Source organism: Heterodontus francisci, chromosome 4 (assembly GCF_036365525.1).
Source record: "Heterodontus francisci isolate sHetFra1 chromosome 4, sHetFra1.hap1, whole genome shotgun sequence".
NCBI lineage: Eukaryota > Metazoa > Chordata > Chondrichthyes > Heterodontiformes > Heterodontidae > Heterodontus > Heterodontus francisci.
The window spans coordinates 45,483,443-45,504,187 of NC_090374.1; the positions used below are offsets into that span (position 1 = coordinate 45,483,443).

Here is a 20,745-nt window from a genome sequence, read left to right on the forward strand (position 1 = left end):
GTACAGGAGCAGGGATGTCTTGCTGCAATTATACAGGGCCTTGGTGAGGCCACTCCTGGAATATTGTGTGCAGTTTTGGTCTCCTTAGGATGTTCTTGCTATAGAGGTAGTGCAGCTAAGGTTTACCAGACTGATTCCTGGGATGGCGGGACTGAGATATGAGGAAAGATTGAGTTGGTTAGGATTATATTCGCTGGAGTTCAGAAGAGTGAGGGAGGAATCTCATCGAAACCTATAAAATTCTAACAGGACTTGACAGGGTAGATGCAGGAAGGATGTTCCCAATGGTGGAAGAGTCCAGAACCAGGGATCATAGTCTAAGGATACGGGGTAAACCTTTCGGGACTGAGATGAGGAGAAATTTCTTCACCCAGAGAGTGGTGAACCTGTGGAATTCGCTACCACAGAAAGCAGTTGAGGCCAAAACATTGTATGTTTTCAAGAAGGAGTTAGATATAGCTCTTGGGTCTAAAGGGATCAAAGGGTATGGGGCGAAAGTGGGAACAGATTACTGAGTTGGATGATCAGCCATGATCATAATGAATGGCGGAGCAGTCTCGAAGGGCTGAATGGCCTACTCCTGCTCCTGTTTTCTATGTTTCTATGAGTGGGTTCATGGTTCTTAAAAGGTTCTTGAAGACCGATATCAAAAAAATGGGCTATACACAGATGGTTACAGAATTGTTTGAAAAAGCAGGCATAAAAAGGGGAAAAGCAATTTTTTAAAGAACAGTTAAAATCGTAAGGCCTAATAAATGCCATTCAGAAGTCAATAAGCTAATAAAAAATCTTAAAGCTGTTGTCTCGTTGAATTCAATTGCAGACTAACAGATGCCACTAATGGTAAGTCGATCTTTGGAATGAATAAGAAGGTCGTTTCTAGGCCAGATTTCGACAGTTGCTCATTCTCATGTTTCTGCTGCAGGAGTAATAAATTTAGTTGCATCATGTTCTACTTCTGACCTTGAGCTGTCAATGCTGTGGAAGCTTTATTTTGGGTTTGACTGCTTTATTTCTCCAATCATAATCTATGTTTAGAAGCACTGGTATACAATGGGAGAAGGGTTATAGGCTAAACTCTGATGCAGCCAACGTCATCCTGCTTAATCCGAACTCCTCTACCATCCAGCAGAACAAGGGCCGCAGGTGCACAGGAATATCACCACCTGCAAATTCCCCTCCCCTTCAAGTCTCATTTCCACCAGAAACTGCAAGAAATTCTGCAAATCTGGTTCAGAGCCCATTTGGTTATAAGATGGACATATAGTGGCGTGAGTTATCTGTAATTTGTCACCTGAATAATGGTTTTACGTTTTTTTTTTTTATGGTGTCTGGTTTGTTATGGGCAAGTGGAAATGGGATGGCTGGTTTCCACGTTTCGCTTCCCAACTGACCCCAAATAGTGTTTTTGTTAAACTAATGTTTCAGCCCCTGTGTTTTGTTTGCCAAATAAACAGACAGTGACAAGTTTTCTTGTAGGCTTGAAACAGACGATGAAATATTTATTGTACAGTAATCACCCAAATGATCACAGCACCACCGACACACACATTCAGTCTCTCATGCACACTCAAGAAAAGATAGATAGAAGGTAAAGTGTAAGAGACGCTGAGAGTTCAAGGTGTAAAAGTCTGCTGTTTTCAGGAAAAACTTGTGGGATCCTCTTGGAAGATAAGTTGTTTAAAGCTGCAGGCCTGTTTGCTGGTTGTCTTGTATTTGCTAGGATGTTGAAGTCTTCTGGCAGTCAGCACTTCAGTTTGATGACAGTGCTGGTATTTCTTAGTTTAATATTCACAGGCGGAGGGGTTGTTTAAAAATCACTCCCTTATTACTTTGCTGCAGTTGGTTGCAAACTCGTCTTAGCTGGAATTGATCTGTCTCTGTCTCTCAGCCTTGTGCTGGAATTAAAGATGGCTTTCGGTGTTCTCTCTGTGTTTGGAGATCTCCGGATGATGTCTTAATGTTCGGATGTCCTCCTTTGTTCTCCAAAAAAAGGTTATCTTTAAAGGTAAAACTCATTAAGTGTTAATCTCACCCATGTGACTTTAGGTTTCAGTTCCTGAAGTGCCATACAGTAGCTTCTGATGGCAGTCTATTTTGATAAAATGAGGTATATTCACACTTCTTTGTAGTGATTGTAGCTGTAGACGGAGCATCTGCGAATGTCTTTGTTTAGCTTGTTTTTGTGGATAACTCACATCCATGTGTGATGAGCTGTCATTAATTTCAATGCAGACGGGGTCAAAGGTTTTAGTTCTAGCAGACATGAATGTGTATTTTAGTGCAGGAAATGATGGATGCCATGTAACTTTGTCCTCCATCTTGTTGAAGGCTGGTACCAGTCTTTCACATTTTTTTTTTATAACTCTCCAGTTTATTTTTGCATTTCCATTGCTGCACTTCCCATGAGCGTGTCAGGTTATTTAGGTAATCACTGAAGATTGATTATACAACACCTTTTCTTTTAGTAGGTTTTCTTACTGCAGAATAGGTTGGCTGTAAGAGCAGAGAAATGTTGACCATTACTGTTTCTCTCTCTTTTGACCTTTTTGTTTTTGTCTTGCCTTTTCAGCCTTTTTTTAAAAAAAAAAGTAATTCTGTACCAGCAATGTACATGTCGTCGGGTTCGGGTCGGTTAACAGGCTAGACTGTCTTGTTGGAGATGGTCATTGCCTGGCACTTGTGACACAAATGTTACTTGTCACTTATCAGCCCAAACCTGAATGTTATCCAGGTCTGGCTGCATACGAACACGGACTGCTTCATTATTTGAGGAGTTGTGAACGGTGCTGAACATTGTGCAATCATTAGTGAACATCTCCACTTCTGACCTTACGATGGAAGGAAGGTCATTGATGAAGCAGCTGAAGATGGTTGGGTTTAGGACATTACCCTGAGGAATTCCTCCAGTGATATCCTGGGACTGAGATGATTGACCTCCAGCAACTACTCCCATATTTCTTTGTGCGAAGTATGTCTTCAGCCAGTGGAGAGTTTCCCCCCATTTCCATTGACTTTAGATTTACTCGGGCAGCGTTGTGCTGCACTTCCTCAAATGCTGCCTTGATATCAAGGGCAGTCACTCTCACCTCACCTCTTGAATTCAACTCTTTTGTCCATGTTTGGACCAAGGCTGTAATAAGGTGGAGATGAGTTATTCTGGGCGAAACTAAGCTGAGCGTTGGTGAGCAAGATTCGCTTGATAGCACTGTCAATGACACCTTCCTTTACTTTGCTGATGATGCGAGTGGACTGATGGGATTGCAATTGGAGTTGCCCTGTTTTTTGTGGACAGAATGCACCTGGGTAATTTTCCATATTGTCTGCTGAATGCTAGTGTTGTAGCTGTACTGGAACAGCTTGGCTAGAGGCCCAGCTAGTTCTAGAGATAAATCTTCAACACTACTGCTCTGATGTTGTCAGGGCGCCTAGCCTTTGCTGTTTCCAGTGCGTTCAGATGTTTCTTGATATCCTTTATTTCTTTCTTGAACAATAAATTAATGTTCCCTGCTTTTGCACCATTCTGTAATTCTGTTTTATAATGCTTCATCGGGAAATTGTGGAATTTTGCATGAAATAGAAGTTGTGCATCTGTTGGAAGCTGAAAACCTCTCAGTATTTGAGTTATCCAGTTCCAAATTGGAATTCTGTTGGGAATTCATAGTTTGGGAATGGTGAAGGGTTAAATGTTCAGTAAGTCCAACATTCAACTTCATAGTTCAGCTTGAATCATCCTTTTGTTGCTTTGAGCTCTGAGATGGAAATGTTTTGAGAACAATGCAGGAACTGTAAGTGAAGAATAACGAGTACTGTAAGAATGAATTTGCAAACTGCAGCTCTCTAAGTGAGCACAATAGAGTTAGTGGAGTTAAAAAACTGACTTCCAATGCAGATCCATGACAAAGGTTTCCTCTTATCATCAGCTCCTATTTCTTGTGTTCTTATCAGCAGGCTTTTAGAATTGAGGATTTGTTCCGCTGGTCCAAATCCAATTGTAGTAGATAGACTACCCACTAGCAATGATGAGACCCTTCTGGAATAATAATCGGGTTATGGTTTTTGAATGAATGGAAAGCACTTGAAGCAACAAAGGCGCAAGAGCCAATTGCTTGGTCAGCATCCACCATTTATAGGACTCTCTTGGTGCTACGCTCTGTACGTCAGCTGTGCTGGTGACTCCAGTTCAGTTGATTCTGAAGGACAGTAAGTGCTTTGTATCTACATTTCCATGTTATCATCTGCTAAGTAAAAAAAAAATTGAAACAATGAGAATCTTGTTCTTGTCTGTGGATTTTCTTTTGAGATAAAAAGTTTGTTACTTTTTTCTCATAGTCCACTGTGAATCTTATCACGTTGCATTTTCTTTGCAGTTTTGAAATTGTACTTCAGTTCACTCATTTGAAAGACACCAGCAAATTTTCCAAAAAAACCCATTTTCAAACCGATACTCTGCTCGAGGTGCTAAAATTCTCCAAATGGCTGCCTGGAGCGGTAACAAGAAAAATAACTCATATTGCTTGCCAGAAATAATGAAAAGCTGATTAGATTGGAGTTCGAGATAAATATCAAACTTCATCTTATTACCATTTCCTCTGGTGAGGAAGTGTTTTCATGTGTATAGATTGTTGAAAGCTGTAATGTCATACATTGCCTTACATTATCTAAGGGGGAATTGTTCCACTAGGGCAGGGGTCATCAACCTTAATATAAAGAAGAGCCATTTTTTAAATTGTCAAAAACCGCATTATCTTGAGAGCCTCAATGCTGTTACTCAAATGCCAATAATGTTGAAATGTGTGTCTGACTTATTTTTCATTAACATTTTAATATGATTTTTGAGAAAAAATTTGTTAATTGAATGATACTTTTGCAGAAGTACAATATTAATAGTTTAAAAAATGAAACCAGCCATTTAATTACCATCAAAATGCATTCAATTGATCAAGCCGCACATGAGTCCTCAATGATCCTTGTGGCTCCAGAGCTGCAGGTTGAAGACTCCTGCACTAGGGTAATATTAGGCAGTGTTAATTTTGCATTGGCTCAGTTGGCAGTGGAACAACATAGTAACAGGATTAGGGCATTCAGCTCCTCTAGCCTGTTCTGCCACAGGTGGAATATGAGCCCGCCACAGCCATTGCATTAATAGTTTTCTCTCAAAGGTACAGTGGTTTATAGGTTTGGGCATGCTGATGTTTTCAGGATATATCTAAGATCGTGAGGGATCTTGACAGGGTGGATGTGGAAAGGATGTTTCCTGTTGTGGGAGTATCTAGAACTAGGATCACTGTTTAAAAATACGGGGTCGCCAATTTAAGACAGATAGGAGGAGAATTTTTTTCTCTAGAGGGTTGTGAGTCTTTGGAACTCTCTTCCTCAAAAGGCGGTGGAAGCAGAGTCTTTGAATATTTTTAAGGGAGAGGTAGATAGATTCTTGATAAGCAAGAGGGTGAAAGGTTATTGGGGTAGACGGGAATGTGGAGTTGAGGTTACAATCAGATCAGTCATGATCTTGTTGAATGGCAGAACAAGCTCGAGGGGCCGAGTGGCCTACTCCTGCTCCCAATTCATATGTTCACATGTGTTTTGGATAGCTGCATTATAGCAATACAGCATTTTGTTTTTTCAGTCAGACTACTATTATTTCACCACCCTAGCCTACACTGGCCCCCAGTCTGATATTGTCTTGATTTTAAAATTCCTTCATTATTCTCAAATCTCTCCATGGCCTTGCTCCTCCCTGAGCTGTCAGGCATTCCTCTGAGCCAGAAGCTTGCGGGTTCAAGACCCACTCCGGAGACTCGAGCATAAAAATCTGGACTGACGCTCTAGTGCAGTACTGAGGGAGTGCTGCACTGTCTGAGGTGCAGTCTTTCAAGTGGGAAGTTAAACCAAGGCCCCGTCTGCGCTCTCGGGTGGATGCAAAAAATCCCATGGTGCTATTTCTAAAAAAGAGCACAAGAGTTATTCCTGATATCCTGCCCAATATTTATCCCTCAATCAATATCGCAAAAATAGGTTATCTGGTCATTATCACATTGCTGTTTGTGCGAGTTTGCTATGTACAAGTTGGTGGCAGTGTTTTCTACATCAGAACAATGACTGCACTACAAAAGTATGTCATTGACTGTAAAGAGTTTTAGGACGTCCTGAGGTAATGAAAGGTACTATATTAATGCACTCTTTCTTTTCTCTCTCTCTAACCTCATCCAGCCCTAAAACTTCCCCAAATCTCTGCACTGCTCCAGTTCTGGCCTCTTGTGCATTCCTGATTTTAATCGCTCCACTATTGGTTGGCTGTGCCTTCAGCTGCCTAGGACCTAAGCTCTGGAATACTCTCTCTCTCTTTCTCTCTCTAGTACCCTTTAAAGTGCTGTCCTTCGCTTGACTGTACTGTAATGATTTATTATAATTGTGGATCCATTAGTGGAAACAGTAACGTTTTAAAATATCTATGGTGCACATCAGCATGGAGTGACTTTCATTAATGAACACTGCTCAAATGTGTACAAAATAATAAAAAGAAAGAACTTGCATTTCTATAGAGCTTTACACAGCCTCAGGACATTCCAAAGTGCTTCACAGCTAATTGGTTATTTTTGAAATGTTGTCATTGCTGTATTGTAGAGAAATGCGGTATCTAGTTTGCACACAGCACGATCCCATAAATAGCAATTGAATAAATTGCCAATTAAATTGTCTGAGTTGTTACAGGGATAAGTGTTGATCAGACCTCCTGTGCTGCTCTTCGAATAGTGTTGTAGGATCTTTTGTGTCCGGCTGAGAGTACAAGCATGATCTCATCATATTTTAGTTATCTTCTGGCTGCAGACAATTCAGAGCTGTCTGGATTTAAGCCAGAAATGACATGACTGACTTGCAGCAATATAAAATAGCAAATGGTGACTGATTCCTTGAATATGATCTGTGATATACAGCAATAAATTGTCATAACTTTGCAGCCGGTTGAAGACTGTATTTGAATATATGGGACAGGGAAGGCAAAAAAAAAATCATGAAGCCTTAAATTCTGGATTTTTAAAAAATTCATTCATGGGATGTGGGCGTCGCTGGCTAGGCCAGCATTTATTTCCCATCCCTAATTGCCCTTGAGAAAGTGGTGGTGAGCTGCTTTCTTGAACCGCAAGTGCTGCTAGATGGCACTGTTGATGACACCTTCCATCACTTTACTGATTGAGAGTAGACTGATGGGGCAGTAATTGGCTGGGTTGGACTTGTCCTGCTTTTTGTGTACAGGGCATACCTGGGCAATTTTCCACCTTGCCGGGTAGATGCCAGTGTTGTAGCTGTACTGGAGCAGCTTGGCTAGGGGCACGGCACATTCTGGAGCACAGGTCTTCAGTTCTATTGCCGGAATATTGTCAGGGCCCATAGCCTTTACAGTATCCAGTGCCTTCAGTCGTTTCTTGATATCACGTGGAGTAAATCGAATTGGCTGAAGTCTGGCATCTGTGATGCTGGGGACTTCAGGAAGAGGCCGAGAGGGATCATCAACTCGGCACTTCTGGCTGAAGATTGTTTGCAAATGCTTTAGCCTTATCTTTCACACTGATGTGCTGAGCTCTCCCATCATTGAGGATGGGGATATTTGGGGAGCCACCTCCTCCAGTTAATTGTTTAATTGTCCACCACCATTCGTGGCTGGATGTGGCAGGACTGCAGAGCTTAGATTTGATCCGTTGGTTATGGGATCGCTTAGCTCAATCTATTGCATGCGGCTTACGCAGTTTGGCACACAAGTAGTCTTCTGTTGTATCTTCACCAGTTTGACACCTCATTTTGAGGTATGTCTGGTGCTGCTCCTGGCATGCCCTCTTGCACTCTTCATTGAACCAGGTTTGGTCTCCTGTCTTGATGGTAATGGTAGCATGGGGGATATGTCGGGCCATGAGGTTATAGATTGTGGTTGAGTACATTTCTGTGACTGCTGATGGCCCACAGCGCCTCATGGATGCCCAGTTTTGCATTGCTAGATCTGTTCGAAATCTATCCCATTTAGCATGGCGGTAGTGCCACACAACACGATGGGCTTCATCTCGACAAAGACGGTGCGGTGGTTACTCCTACCAACACGGTCATGGAATTCACCTGTGTTTAGCTTTACTCTGTTTTCTTTTTGTATTAAATTGAATTGAAAAATATGGGTAGTAGATTGGGATTGCTAAGCTTCTCCTCCTAGTCTGGAGAGCTTTGTACAGTTTGTTTTCCCACTGTAACAAAACAGAAAAGAACAGAACTGCATTCTACCATTAATCTGAGGCAGACAACAGTTTTTATTATCCCAAAATCTGGGTTTCTTGGATTTGACAGTGGTCAGAGGGGGGACCATTTGCTCTTCCTAAGAATGAATAAATTGAGGCTGAACATTACATTGGGCCAGATATTGCTGTCAAAATAATGGTGAGGCTATTGGCAACCCCATTACTTATGCGTAAATGGTAGAGAAGCTTCTGGCGAGGAGCTAATTCATGGTTAAATATGAATATCCAAAAGTTGCTGTCTGAGGTGCACAACTCTGCTGTTAGCTTTGCACAAACAGCATTTTACTGTCTGCCTGTCCAGTGAAATGCAGTGAATAGCGTGAAGCTCTGTATTTACACAGTAGATATGAACTAAACCTGCCACAGAAAGTTAGACCTTGTCATTCTATGTAAATAATTGTTTGTTACTGCCAATCAACCTCTTTAGCCCTGAAAATTAACCATTTAGAAGTGTGAAGTTTCATTCCTTCAGGTATTATTTGTTGTTGGAAATTTTTCAAAAAAGTTGAATTTTAAAAATATATTTTTCACTTTTCCTTTTTATCTCCTTCCTCCTTTACTTCCCTCTATTTATTTCTCTTTCTGTACCTGAATTGACATTGAATTCACCCACTCTAATTTATGTCTTCTACGCCCTGCTCTTTTTATTTCTCAATCCTTCCATCCATTTGGTTAATGGGATGTACAGTTGGTTGCCCTGCTTCCCTTGCCAGCTCACATTTCCAGCAACATGTGACGTGAAACATTTTAAAACCTAAACATGCACAAACAAGTCTAACTAATGGCAGACACCATTAAATGCCCTGCTCTGCATATTCTGTGGTAAACCAAACATATTTGTGAAGAAATGAATGCTGTACTTCTAACCCATAAATTGCACAATCTAGTGTGGCTGGTTATGCTTTCTAATGGTTTATTTTGCTTTGTCGAGCACAGCATTGTTGTACATTGGTGCTGCTGGAGCCTTCCTCTTCATCCTGATTCAGCTCATACTGCTGGTCGAGTTTGCACACAAATGGAACAAAACTTGGTGAGTTGCCTCTCTTGGAAATGTTTTTAAATGTTGTCAGCCCGGTGCGGTTTGAGCAGACTGTGACGCAGTTTTTGGACTGGTGACCAATTGGTGTGTCGTGCGCATAATAAATTATAAGTTCATGGTTTTGTTCACTCTGGATTGTTTGGAGAGCTTTTTTCCTTTCCTCAACCTAATGTATGTCATTATAATGTCACAAAATTTCTTTCTGATACTCGGATCCATTCCTGATTATAGGGAGATGGGAGGCTGTCAGCTTCTGTCTTGAAGCTCCTTTTCATGGTACTTAGAGCTCAGATTTGAATGTTGCTGATAACCCTCTTGTTACCATAATAATCCAGAGTGTAAAGAAGAGCTGTGTGCACAATCTTAACATTCTCAGAACAGTACAATGAAGGCACCAGATAATCATATTTATGATGTGCAAGTAGTTTTCTATCAACTCAACAAAAATGAAACATATTGATAATCCTTGAATAATTGGCCACATTGAAGGTAAAACTTTCTGCATGTTAATGGATATTTTGTGTGGCTGATGGAGAACATCTAATCAGGTTATGAAGTTAGATTCATTCTACATTCCACTGTTTTTTGTGTATTGATGATATCACACACAAAATTACCATGCACTTACTTAAAAAATTTACACATCTGCCTCCCAAGCATCTCAATAGGAGAGAGCAAGCTATTAAAGGAGGGGAATAAGCCAACAATAGCCAATTACCTGATTTCAGGCAAAGATATTGACCCCAACCCCAGTTAGCATGAAGACTAATTAGGAAGGATTCCTCTTTTCCTCACACCCCTTGGGCCAATTGATCTTCAAGGACCAGGAATAAGTGAGTTGTTTCAGCTTTTAAAACTAGTTACTTCCAGCACAGACAAAGACAAGCCTGCATATTTAATACATCAATGTTCTTGCCTGTAAGTACCATATAGTCAGAATGTATCTTGGCATTCATTTTTTTTTAGTATAAGTACAATGAATACATTGATGTGTCCCATCTACCCTGAATGTTGGTAGGTGACTTTGTGCAACAGTTCCACGTGAACTGGGTTCTTGAGTTGGTCATGATGGCCAAAGGAAGTCACTTTTTCTGCAGGTCTGAACGGGAAGCCTGAAGTGACATCAAAGCCAGTTCTTGCACTTCCTAATAAATGATTACAGAACATTGCCAGAAGTTTATAATGGGTACCTGCTAGCTTTTTTGACCTGTTATGAAGAGAAATGATGGAAAACTGGCAAGGGTTGTAATTGGGTTTTTAATTTGAATAGAAGTTGAGAGGTATTTTTTGGCAGGTTACTATGCTCTACCTAGGAAAGGTGCTTTCAGTGTAGTGTTATAATAAACCTCTAAGGCTCTGGGCACAGTTACCTCATGTCTGATATATGATCGATAAACTAGTGGCACAAGTAGAAATGAATGGTTTAGATCTAATCGCTTTTATAGAGATTACCGAGACATGGTTACAAGGTGACCAAAATTGGGAAATAAATATTCCAAGGTATACAACATTTCAAAAAGACAGACGGAATGGAAAAGCAGGAGGGGTAGCCCTGATAGTCAAGGATGACATAAGGACATTAGTGAGAAAGGATCTTGGCTCAGAAAATCAGGAAGTAGAATCAGTCTGGGTGGAGATTAGGAATAGCAAGGGTCAGAAAACGCTGGTAGGAATAGTTTATAAGCCCCCTATCAGTAGTTATATCATTGGAAAGAGCATTAAGTAAGAAATTATTGGAGCTTGTAACAGAGGCAATATAATAATTGTGGGGGACTTGATCTTCACATAGACTGGACCAATCAAATTGGCAAAGGTGGTTTGGAAGATGAGTTTTTAGAATGCTTTTGTGACAATCTCCTGGAATAATACATTGTGAAACCAACTAGGGATAAAGCTTTTTAGATCTAGTATTGTGCAATAAGGCATGGTTAATTAGTATTCTCATAGTAAAAGATCCACTGGGAAAAAATGATCATAATCCAATTGAATTCCATATTAACTTTGAAAGTGACATACTCCAGTCCCAAACACAAATCTTAATCTTTAAACTTAAAGCCAATTACATAGGTATGAGGAGAGAGCTGGCTAAGAGTGATTAATTGGTTAAATAGACTAAAAGGTATGGCAGTAAATAAACAATGGGAACATTTAAGGAATCAATTCATAATGTTCAACAAAAGAAAATTCCATTGAAAAACAAAAACTCAGCAAGAAAGATTCATCCCTGGCTTACTAAGGAAGTTAAGAATCATATTAGATTAAAGGATGAGTCTTATAATGTTGCAAAGAACAGTAGTAAGCCTGAGGATTGGGAGTATTTTAGAAACTAGTAAAGGGCCACCAAAAAGTTGATGAAAAGGGAAATAAATAGAATGAGAGTAAACTAGCCAGGAATTTAAAAATAGACTGGAAGAGCTTTTACAAATAAATAAAACAGAGTGTAGCTAATGTAAATGTTTGTCCCTTAGAGGCAGAGACAGGAGAAATTATGGGAAATGAGGAAATGGCAGAGACATTGAACAAATATTTTGTGTCTTACAGTAGAAGACTTCACAGTAGAAGACACAAGTTACGTACCAGAAATAGAGGGTAACTTAGGGGCTAATAACAATGAGGAAATTAAGGTAATTGCTATCAGCAGAGAAAAAGTACTGGAAAAACTTAAGGGACTAAAATCCGACTAATTCCCAAGACCAGATGACCTACATTCTAGGGTCCTAAAAGGGTTCGCTGCAGCGATAGTGGATGTGTTGGTTTCAAAAATGCCCTGGATTCTAGAACAGTTCCCGTGGATCAAAAGTTAGCAAGTTAACACCACTATTCAAGAAAGGAGGGAGAGAGAAAACAGGGAACTACAGGCCAGTTAACCTGACATCAGTCGTCAGGAAAGTGCTGGAATCTATTATTAAGGAAGTCTTAACAATACACTTAGAATATCATCATATGATCAGACAAAGTCAACATGGTTTTATGAAAGGGAATTGTGTTTGACAGGTTTATTAGTTTTTTTAACTAGTAGGGTAGATTAAGGGGAACCAGTGGATGTAGTATACTTGGAGTTCCAATAGGAATTTGCTAAGGTGCCACACAAAAAGTTAATAGGCAAGATTAGAGCTCATGGAGTTTGGGGTGATATAATAGCATGAATAGAGGATTCGTTAACGGACAGGTAGCAAAGACTGGGCATAAACAGTGCATTTTCAAGTTGGCAGGCTGTAACGCATGGTGTGCCGCAAGGATCAGTGCTGGGGCCTCAGCTATTTACAATCTATATTCATGACTTAGACGAAGAGACACAGATTAATGTAACTACGTTTGCTGACAATACAAAGCTGGGTGGGAATGCAAGCTGTGAGGAGGACACAGAGGCTGCACAGCGATTATAGACAAGTTAAGTGAGTAGGCAACAAGGTGGCAGATGGAGTATAGTGTGGGACAATGTGAGGTTATTCACTTTGGTAGTAAGAATAGAAAAGCAGAATATTTTTGAAAGGTGTGAAACTTGTAAATGTTGATGTTCAGAGAGACTTGGGTGCACTTGTGCAAGGAACACAGAAAGTTAGCATACAGGTACAGCAAGCAATTAGGAAGGCAAATGGCATGTTGGCCTTTATTGCAAGGGGATTGAACTACAAGAATAAAGAAGTCTTGCTACAGTTGTACACGGCTTTGGTGAGACCACATCTGGAGTACTGTGTGCAGTTTTGGTCTCCTTATTTAAGGAAGGATATACATGCATTTGAGGTGGTATGGCAAAGGTTAACTAGATTGGTCCCTGGGATGAGAGGGTTGTCCTATGATGAGAGGCTGAGTAAATTGGCGATGTGCTCTCTGGAGTTTAGAAGACGTAATCTCATATAATACAAGATTCTGACGAGTCTTGATAGGGTGGACACTGAGAGGTTGTTCCAGATTCCTCAGCCAGCGGGAACACAGGGACGCAGTCTTAGGATAAGGGGCCAATCATTAAAGATTGAGGTGAGGAGAAATTTCTTCACTCAAAGGGTTGTGAATCTTTGGAATTCTCTACCCAGAGGGTTGTGGATGCTCCATCATTTGAATACATTTAAGGCTGAGATAGACAGATTTTTAGTCTGTCAGGGAATCCTACTCCTGCTCCTATTTCTTATGTTCGTATGTGTGGGCTTTTGCTTCTTGTCCGCTAGTCAAATGACAACTGACCAGTTTCCTGTTTTGTGTGTTTTGCTAACAGGTGGGCTGGAACAGCAAACAATAAATGCTGGTATGCTGCCTTGGCCCTGGTTACACTCATTCTTTACTCGATTGCTGTTTGTGCTGTTGTGCTATTGGTGATATTTTACACCAATCCTGATGGATGTATGCGAAACAAGATTTTATTGGGTGTGAACGCTGGCCTCTGCCTCATCGTCTCCGTGGTGGCCATTACACCTTGTGTTCAAAAATGTGAGTTTGTAACTTAGAATCCTAACTCCAATATTATTAAGTGAACACTTCTCCAGTGCTTTTATTTTCATCCCTGTGTTACTGATATCGATGAGAAAAGTTACTGAGATCTCACTTGAGACTCACTTTGCACGTGTTCAAAATGTTATAGTTTCAAAGCCTTAAAAGGAGAAATAGAACATCTTGTATTTATGTACAGAGTATTGCTCAGTGGTTAATCATTAATTGCTCTAAACTTTCTACCTTTTTTTTTATGCAATCCACATTGTGGACATCATGGGCAGAATTTTAACCGCTATGGGGAGGTGGGTTATTTTATTTTTATTTATTTAGAGACACAGCACTGAAACAGGCCCTTTGGCCCACCGAGTCTGTGCCAACCATCAACCACCCATTTATACTAATCCTACACTAATCCCATATTCCTACCACATCCCTACCTGCCCTATATTCCCCTACCACCTACCTATACTAGGGGCAATTTATAATGGCCAATTTACTTATCAACCTGCAAGTCTTTGGCTGTGGGAGGAAACCGGAGCACCCAGCGAAAACCCACGCAGTTCACAGGGAGAACTTGCAAACTCCACACAGGCAGTACCCAGAATTGAACCCGGGTCGCTGGAGCTGTGAGGCTGCGGTGCTAACCACTGCACCACTGTGCCGGGTTCTCGTGTGGGCAGAGGGTTAAACCCCTGAAAAGTGGCATGGGTTCGGGAGTCCAACATGATCCACGTTTGGGTTTAATCCGGGTGGGTTTGTAGGCGAGAGCGGAATCCCCATGTAACTGTTGGATAAGTCATTACAAAATGCAAACGGGCAACTACCTTTGTATTTAACCCAGCATTCTGGCTTTAATTGCCATTGCATTGGTTTCCTGAGCTGTTTGCAACTCGCTAGAGTCAATGAGGTGAGAGCACGGTGGGGAGTGCTACTTCAGTGAAACAGACAGGCTGGGAAGCCTTCAAACAGTGAAACTGAATTGCTGCAGCCATGCTTAGATAAGAGGCTGATGCTCACATCCCCTCTTCTGAGAGTGTGACAGGTGGGTCAGGATTTTCCCTGTGGCTTTTAGAACCCCGCTGTCAAAATCAAAAGGGGGTCAAAAGCTTGCACGGTCTGGGAAATAGTCACTCAATGTGATTTTCCCCAGAGCAGCCAATAATGGCCAGAGGGCAGGCTTGCTGTCTAATTTAGGACAGCTGGCAGACTCTTGAAACTGAAGAGTCCTTCAAGCTGGAAATCAGTAGCAGGATGCCATACTAGGTAAGTAAGGGAGAGGGTGCTTCAAAATGGAGGCACATTCTCTCCAACTTTTTAACATTTGAAATAAAAAATGGCCTTTGCAGCCGGGTCACCATTGTGGAGGGGGTTGGGGGAGGAAACCCCTCTACAGGGCAGCTTGCTGCTGCTGCTGCATCCAGGCAGGCAGGGAAGGCCTCTAAGCCTGTTTGGAGTGCTGGCTCCACAATCTACCACCAGGAGGTTGCCTCCAGGCAGCTAAAGTATCCCCACTGCCTCTGGGAACCTGGAGGTCCACTGGAAAATCCCAGTTGGCCTCGTTTAAGTGGCCGTTAATTCGTTGAATTGGATACCCCACCCCCCCCCCCCCCTCACCCCCTCACCAATCCTTCCTCTGTGAAATGGCCTATGGGCAGGACACAGCTGGGAAAACAGACACTCAGGCCATTGGTGCTGTTTCGATTGCTCGCGTGAATCTGATCTCAAACTCAGCAGGGCTCAACATTGAACCCGTTGATTTCCAGTCTCTTGGAAGCCAGTTCACCTGTCTTGGACTTCACACCACTTGATCTGCCTTGCAACTCTATGAGGAACAAGAGGAGCAGCAACAGCACCAGCTTCCTTCTCCTCAGCCACATTCCCCTCCACCGGGCAGAGGGGTTGGGCATCAAGATCCAGCTGTAAGGAGGAGAGACCCCCAACACAGGGTCTACAGCCAGAGGATCAGTTCTCTCGACCTGTGTAAGCACCAATGTCTCAGGAGGCTCAGGTTTTCACGGCAAATTGTTGCTGATAGCTGCACCCTCCTGGAAGAAGACCTCCTTCCAAATGGACCAGGAGGACATGCATTGTTGGTGGCTGTCGAGTTGGCTATCAACCTCCCACCCTTGTTCTCTGCCTCTCCGTGGGCTTCTGTGTTCTTTTCTGCAAGGAGAGAAAGCACAGTTGTGAGTGTAAGAAATGGATTGTGTGGATGGGGGGGGGGGGTGGGGAAAGGACCACATTTGTGGAGGGTGACTGTGAGGCATGGGGATAAGGGGGCAATAGGTCGGGAGTGAGTGTTGGCTGTTCAGATGGTGATGTGAGGTGCCTGCAGAGATGGGAATGAGTGGAGCTGTAAGGGGTGTTGGTCTGAGGAGTGTTGTACAAGGAAACGCTGGGAAAATCAATGTGGAGCTCGGCATGTGAAAGTGTTATGCCGCTCATCTTTCCTGCCCTCTTGAGGTTCTTGAAGCTCTTGGGGAATTGTCTCCACGTTCAAGGGCCCCACTCCTGCTGCTCACTTCCTCGGCCACTTCCATCCACGCAACTTAATTGGAGAGGCCAGCCTCTTCCTCCTGTCCCCAGCAAAAATCACCTCACTTCAATCCATCAGATCCCATAGGAAAACCTCCAGCTAAGAGTCCGAGACCTAGTTTTTGTGGGGGGGGGGACCAACACACCAGGTTTAAAGGAGAAAAGAGAAATTTATTAAAACCTAGACTTAAACTCTAATATGGTTGACGCCTACAGATATATGGCGTGCCCACATGAGCATGCACACGCGATATACACACGCAGATAGGGACAGAAAAGAGAAGAAACAGTTTGAGGCAATATCTTGTTACTCTGCTTCGCTCATGGTATACTCCTTTTGTAGGTAATTCCTGCTGTTTCATTGGGGCCCAGTATTCTGCTTAAACCTTGTTCACATAGGAGACTTTTCTCTCTGAGGTTCACGTGTTTTCACAAGATTCAGTTCCATGGGAAGGAGATGGGAGCAGACAGGCAGGAGAGGCTTCTGCTTCAGTTCCAGGAGCACACGGCGTTCTGAGTTCAAATTCTGTTTTTCCAATTTAAAGCTCCCCTAGTTGGCCAGCAGGTGATCGTGTGTCTGACTGACTGGTTTGATCAGGTCTCTTCTGTGTATTGGGGCAGGGACTGGTTCCTCATTGTTCAAACACTGTCTGTTACTATACGAATGTCTTTCCAGTCAGGGGCTTGCAATTTTAAGTTTTAAAGTTCATGTGGCAAAATAATGTGTGCCTCAGTCTTGGTAGGTGGGGGGCTTGCCTGACAATACAAACACTGTCTGTCTGATGGATTATTCTTCTCTCACCCCAGCCTCTACTTCCTCTCTCTTTGTGTTTTTCTTTCTATTTCTTCTCTTTCTCTCCCTCTCTCTCTTTTTTGACTCTTTCGATTTCTCCTTTTTCCTGTAATGTCTGTTTTTATTATCAGTAATAATAATTTCTGTACTTGGCCATCTCCAGTTTCAGCCTGACTTTGCTATTTTATCTGGTACTCTGATGTCGAATGACAATGCTTGTCACCGTGTTTTGTGGGGGGAACAGGGCCACATGGCTTTGTTTAGGGAATAAGTTAAACTAGTCATCAGGCTGCTGCTCCTGGAGTTGTCCTCACAATTCACTGTAGTGTCTGGTGCATGCTTCCCATTTTTTATATGCAATTAAAATTCCATTTCTTTTGTATTCCCCAATTACACTGGGCCTTGTCTTTCCCACATCCAACAAAGCTATATAGTTCAAGTGTTCACTGTAAAAAAAAAACCTTTGCATTAATTGTATTAAATTACAAGGCTATGATTACAGGATTGTACTGTGACAAATATGGGCATGATTTGGTACTTTGTGCTGTACTATCCATGCAGAAATAATTGATGGGTAGCTGTTTGGATGCTTAAGAGGAGCTGTTCTGAGACACTGTAGAAAGGTGATACAGTTCCATAATAGAAGAGCAAACTGTGCAAATCACATGCACTGCTTAGAAGAAAATTTGATCTGACTGGAACTGGAATTAGGTCATACGCAAGTAAAAGAAAGTCAGTGTCTGACCTGAAAACCAGAAGATAAAGATAAAGTGTGTATTTAGCAAGGCTGTCTGGGCAGGATAAGTGAGCATTCTCCCCTTCAGTAATACTCCATTTGAATAGGGCATGTTCTTGTTATCAAGGGGTTAGAAATGTTTCTGTTAAAATCTTGCTTTGTTTCAACACATGTTTCCATGCTGTCCTTGAAGCACAATACTTGACGTTCTGCTACCTTTGCCACAAACTAACCTTGTACATTCCAATTGTAAAAACAAAGTCCCTTTTGTGTGTCTCGGTTGGGTTTTGGCATCAGTGGCACTCCCACCAGTGATTCTGCATCCTCCGTGTGTGACATTCCATGTTAGTCTGAAACAGCTATCAATGTGACTGTTTTTTGTGCAAGTCCTGAAGTGAGGCGCTTTTTAAAAGAAATGTTTTTATGGGTATCTGTCTGTGTATTCCCATTTTAAGAACACGGAAAGGTATATTCTGCTCAGTAGTGTAACATATTAACATCTCCTCAAACGAGTCTGAATAACAAAAAAAGATTGTCAATTTTTTTTTTCTCTCGCCATTCGTCTCCAGTCATCCCTCCTGCAGAGATTGACTCTTTGCTAGGATATGGTGGAAAGGTGCTCTCTGATCTCCTCAATTGGCCTTTAAATGTGTGTGAACTCCGACAGCGATTATCAAAAGACTGTTCAACTATCTAACTAGTTGTCACTGAGCCAACTCCATGTTTATCTGATGTCTCCAAGAGCACACTTCAACCAACTTGTTAGATAGCAGCAACTATGGCTTACCTGTGTTAATATTATCTCTCTGTAACCCAGAGAATTACTGGCAGAAGGAACAAAGTGGTGGGAGGGCGGGGTTCCATCACTCCATAACTAATGCTTAACATTGTAAGTGATTGTTCTGTTCCCAAATGCAGAATTCTCCTCTCTTTAAAGTCAGGGATCCCATCTCCATGAGCTGCTGGCCAATCAGAGGGCTGGCAGCTCAGCAGTATCAGCAGCGCCACCGGGAGTGTGGCCACTCCCGGCACTGCAGACCCAGCGCTGGAACCCTAGACAATTGGTAGGTGAGGCAGGGTCACCGGGCCAGTCCGGAAGGCCCCGGCGAGGGGTGGTCTAGGGGGTGCCCTTGCAGTCCAGGGGGAGAGAGGTCCGGGGGGGTGATTTGGTTCCCAGTGGGGGTCCTCTGTGGGCCACAAATTGCCCACAGACGAGGGACCACCCCGTCCCCCCAAGCCCGCAGGTAGGGTACTTCGTGTTACAAGGCGACCGTCCTGTGTAGCAGAGGCCCCCCCTTGCACCTGGTAATTAATTGGCCATTAATAGGCCACTTAAGGGCCTTAGTTGGCCTCTGGGTGGGAAGGCTGTTGTCAGCCTAACCCGCCCGGGAAGATTGCTTGGCAACGGGGAGGCGACGGATCCTCTGCCCCGCAACCCCCTGCCACCTGTTACGATACTCCGTACATCCCGCCTCTGATCTTGCCTCGTGGGGTCACACAAAATCCAGCCCCTTATGTGACCCAGGGACAAACTCATTTGATGTCGCCAAACACAAAATCTGCCATAAACCAGCGTGATCGGGCAGTGTTTTAAAATGTAATTTGAAAGGAATTTTTTGCTTTTCAAAAAAATGTTGCTTTAAAAATATTCCTTGATATAATCAAGAGTGGTAACTTGGTTGAGTCTTTGGCCTCCTTATCTCGAGAGACAATGGGTAAGCGCCTGGAGGTGGTCAGTGGTGTGTGGAGCAGCGCCTGAAGTGGCTATAAAGGCCAATTCTAGAGTGACATGCTCTTACACAGGTGCTGCAGAAAAATTTGGTTGTCGGGGCCGTTTCACAATTGGCTCTTCCCTTGCGCCTCTGTCTTTTTTCCTGCCAACTGCTAAGTCTCTTCGACTCACCACGCTTTAGCCCCGCCTTTATGGCTGTCCGCCAGCTCTGGCGAACGCTGGCAACTGACTCCCACGACTTGTGATCAATGTCACAGGATTTCATGTCGCGTTTGCAGACGTCTTTAAAGTGGAGACATGGACGGCCGATGGGTCTGATACCAGTGACGAGCTCGCTGTACAATGTGTCTTTGGGGATCCTGCCATCTTCCATGCGGCTCACATGGCCAAGCCATCTCAAGCGCTGCTGACTCAGTAATGTGTATAAGCTGGGGATGTTGGCCGCCTCGAGGACTTCTGTGTTGGAAATACGTCTAAGAGCGAAGTCCAAAGTATGGAAAGTCCTCATCAGGGAACTCCTCTTTGCTGACGATGCTGCTTTAACATCTCACACTGAAGAGTGTCTACAGAGTCTCATCGACAGGTTTGCGGCTGCCTGCAATGAATTTGCCCTAACCATCAGCCTCAGGAAAACAAACATCATGGGGCAGGACGTCAGAAATGCTCCATCCATCAATATTGGCGACCACGCTCTGGAAGTGGTTCAAGAGTTCGCCTACCTAGGCTCAACTATCACCAGTAACCTGTCTCTAGATGCATAAATCAACAAGCGCATGGGAAAGGCTTCCACTGCTATGTCCAGACTGGCCAAGAGAGTGTGGGAAAATGGCGCACTGACATGGAACACAAAATTCCAAGTGTATCAAGCCTGTGTCCTCAGTACCTTGCTCTGTGGCAGCGAGGCCTGGACAACATATGTCAGCCAAGAGCGAAGTCTCAATTCATTCCATCTTTGCTGCCTCCGGGGAATATTCGGCATCAGGTGGCAGGACCATATCTCCAACACAGAAGCCTTCGAGGCGGCCAACATCCCCAGCTTATACACACTACTGAGTCAGCGGTAACTTGGTAATGTTTGATTAATATGAATAGGTTTATCACAATGAAATAAACATTTTTAATCATAGTATTGATCCACCACCTGTGAGTAACCCAATTTTAAATGACTGGAAGTAACTTTAAAAAAAAATGTACAGAACC

At 42.8% G+C, this 20,745-nt stretch overlaps 1 protein-coding gene across 1 annotated transcript in view; it reads left to right on the forward strand.

Moving 5' to 3' along the window:
- The window catches only part of serinc5 (serine incorporator 5), a 78,889-nt gene that overhangs the window by 40,986 nt on the left and 17,158 nt on the right, over positions 1 to 20,745 (forward strand). The window contains exons 5-6 of the mRNA XM_068029451.1: positions 9,219 to 9,312; positions 13,535 to 13,746. Coding sequence (XP_067885552.1) covers positions 9,219 to 9,312; positions 13,535 to 13,746 — 306 coding nt within the window. The remainder of the gene's footprint in view (positions 1 to 9,218; positions 9,313 to 13,534; positions 13,747 to 20,745) is intronic.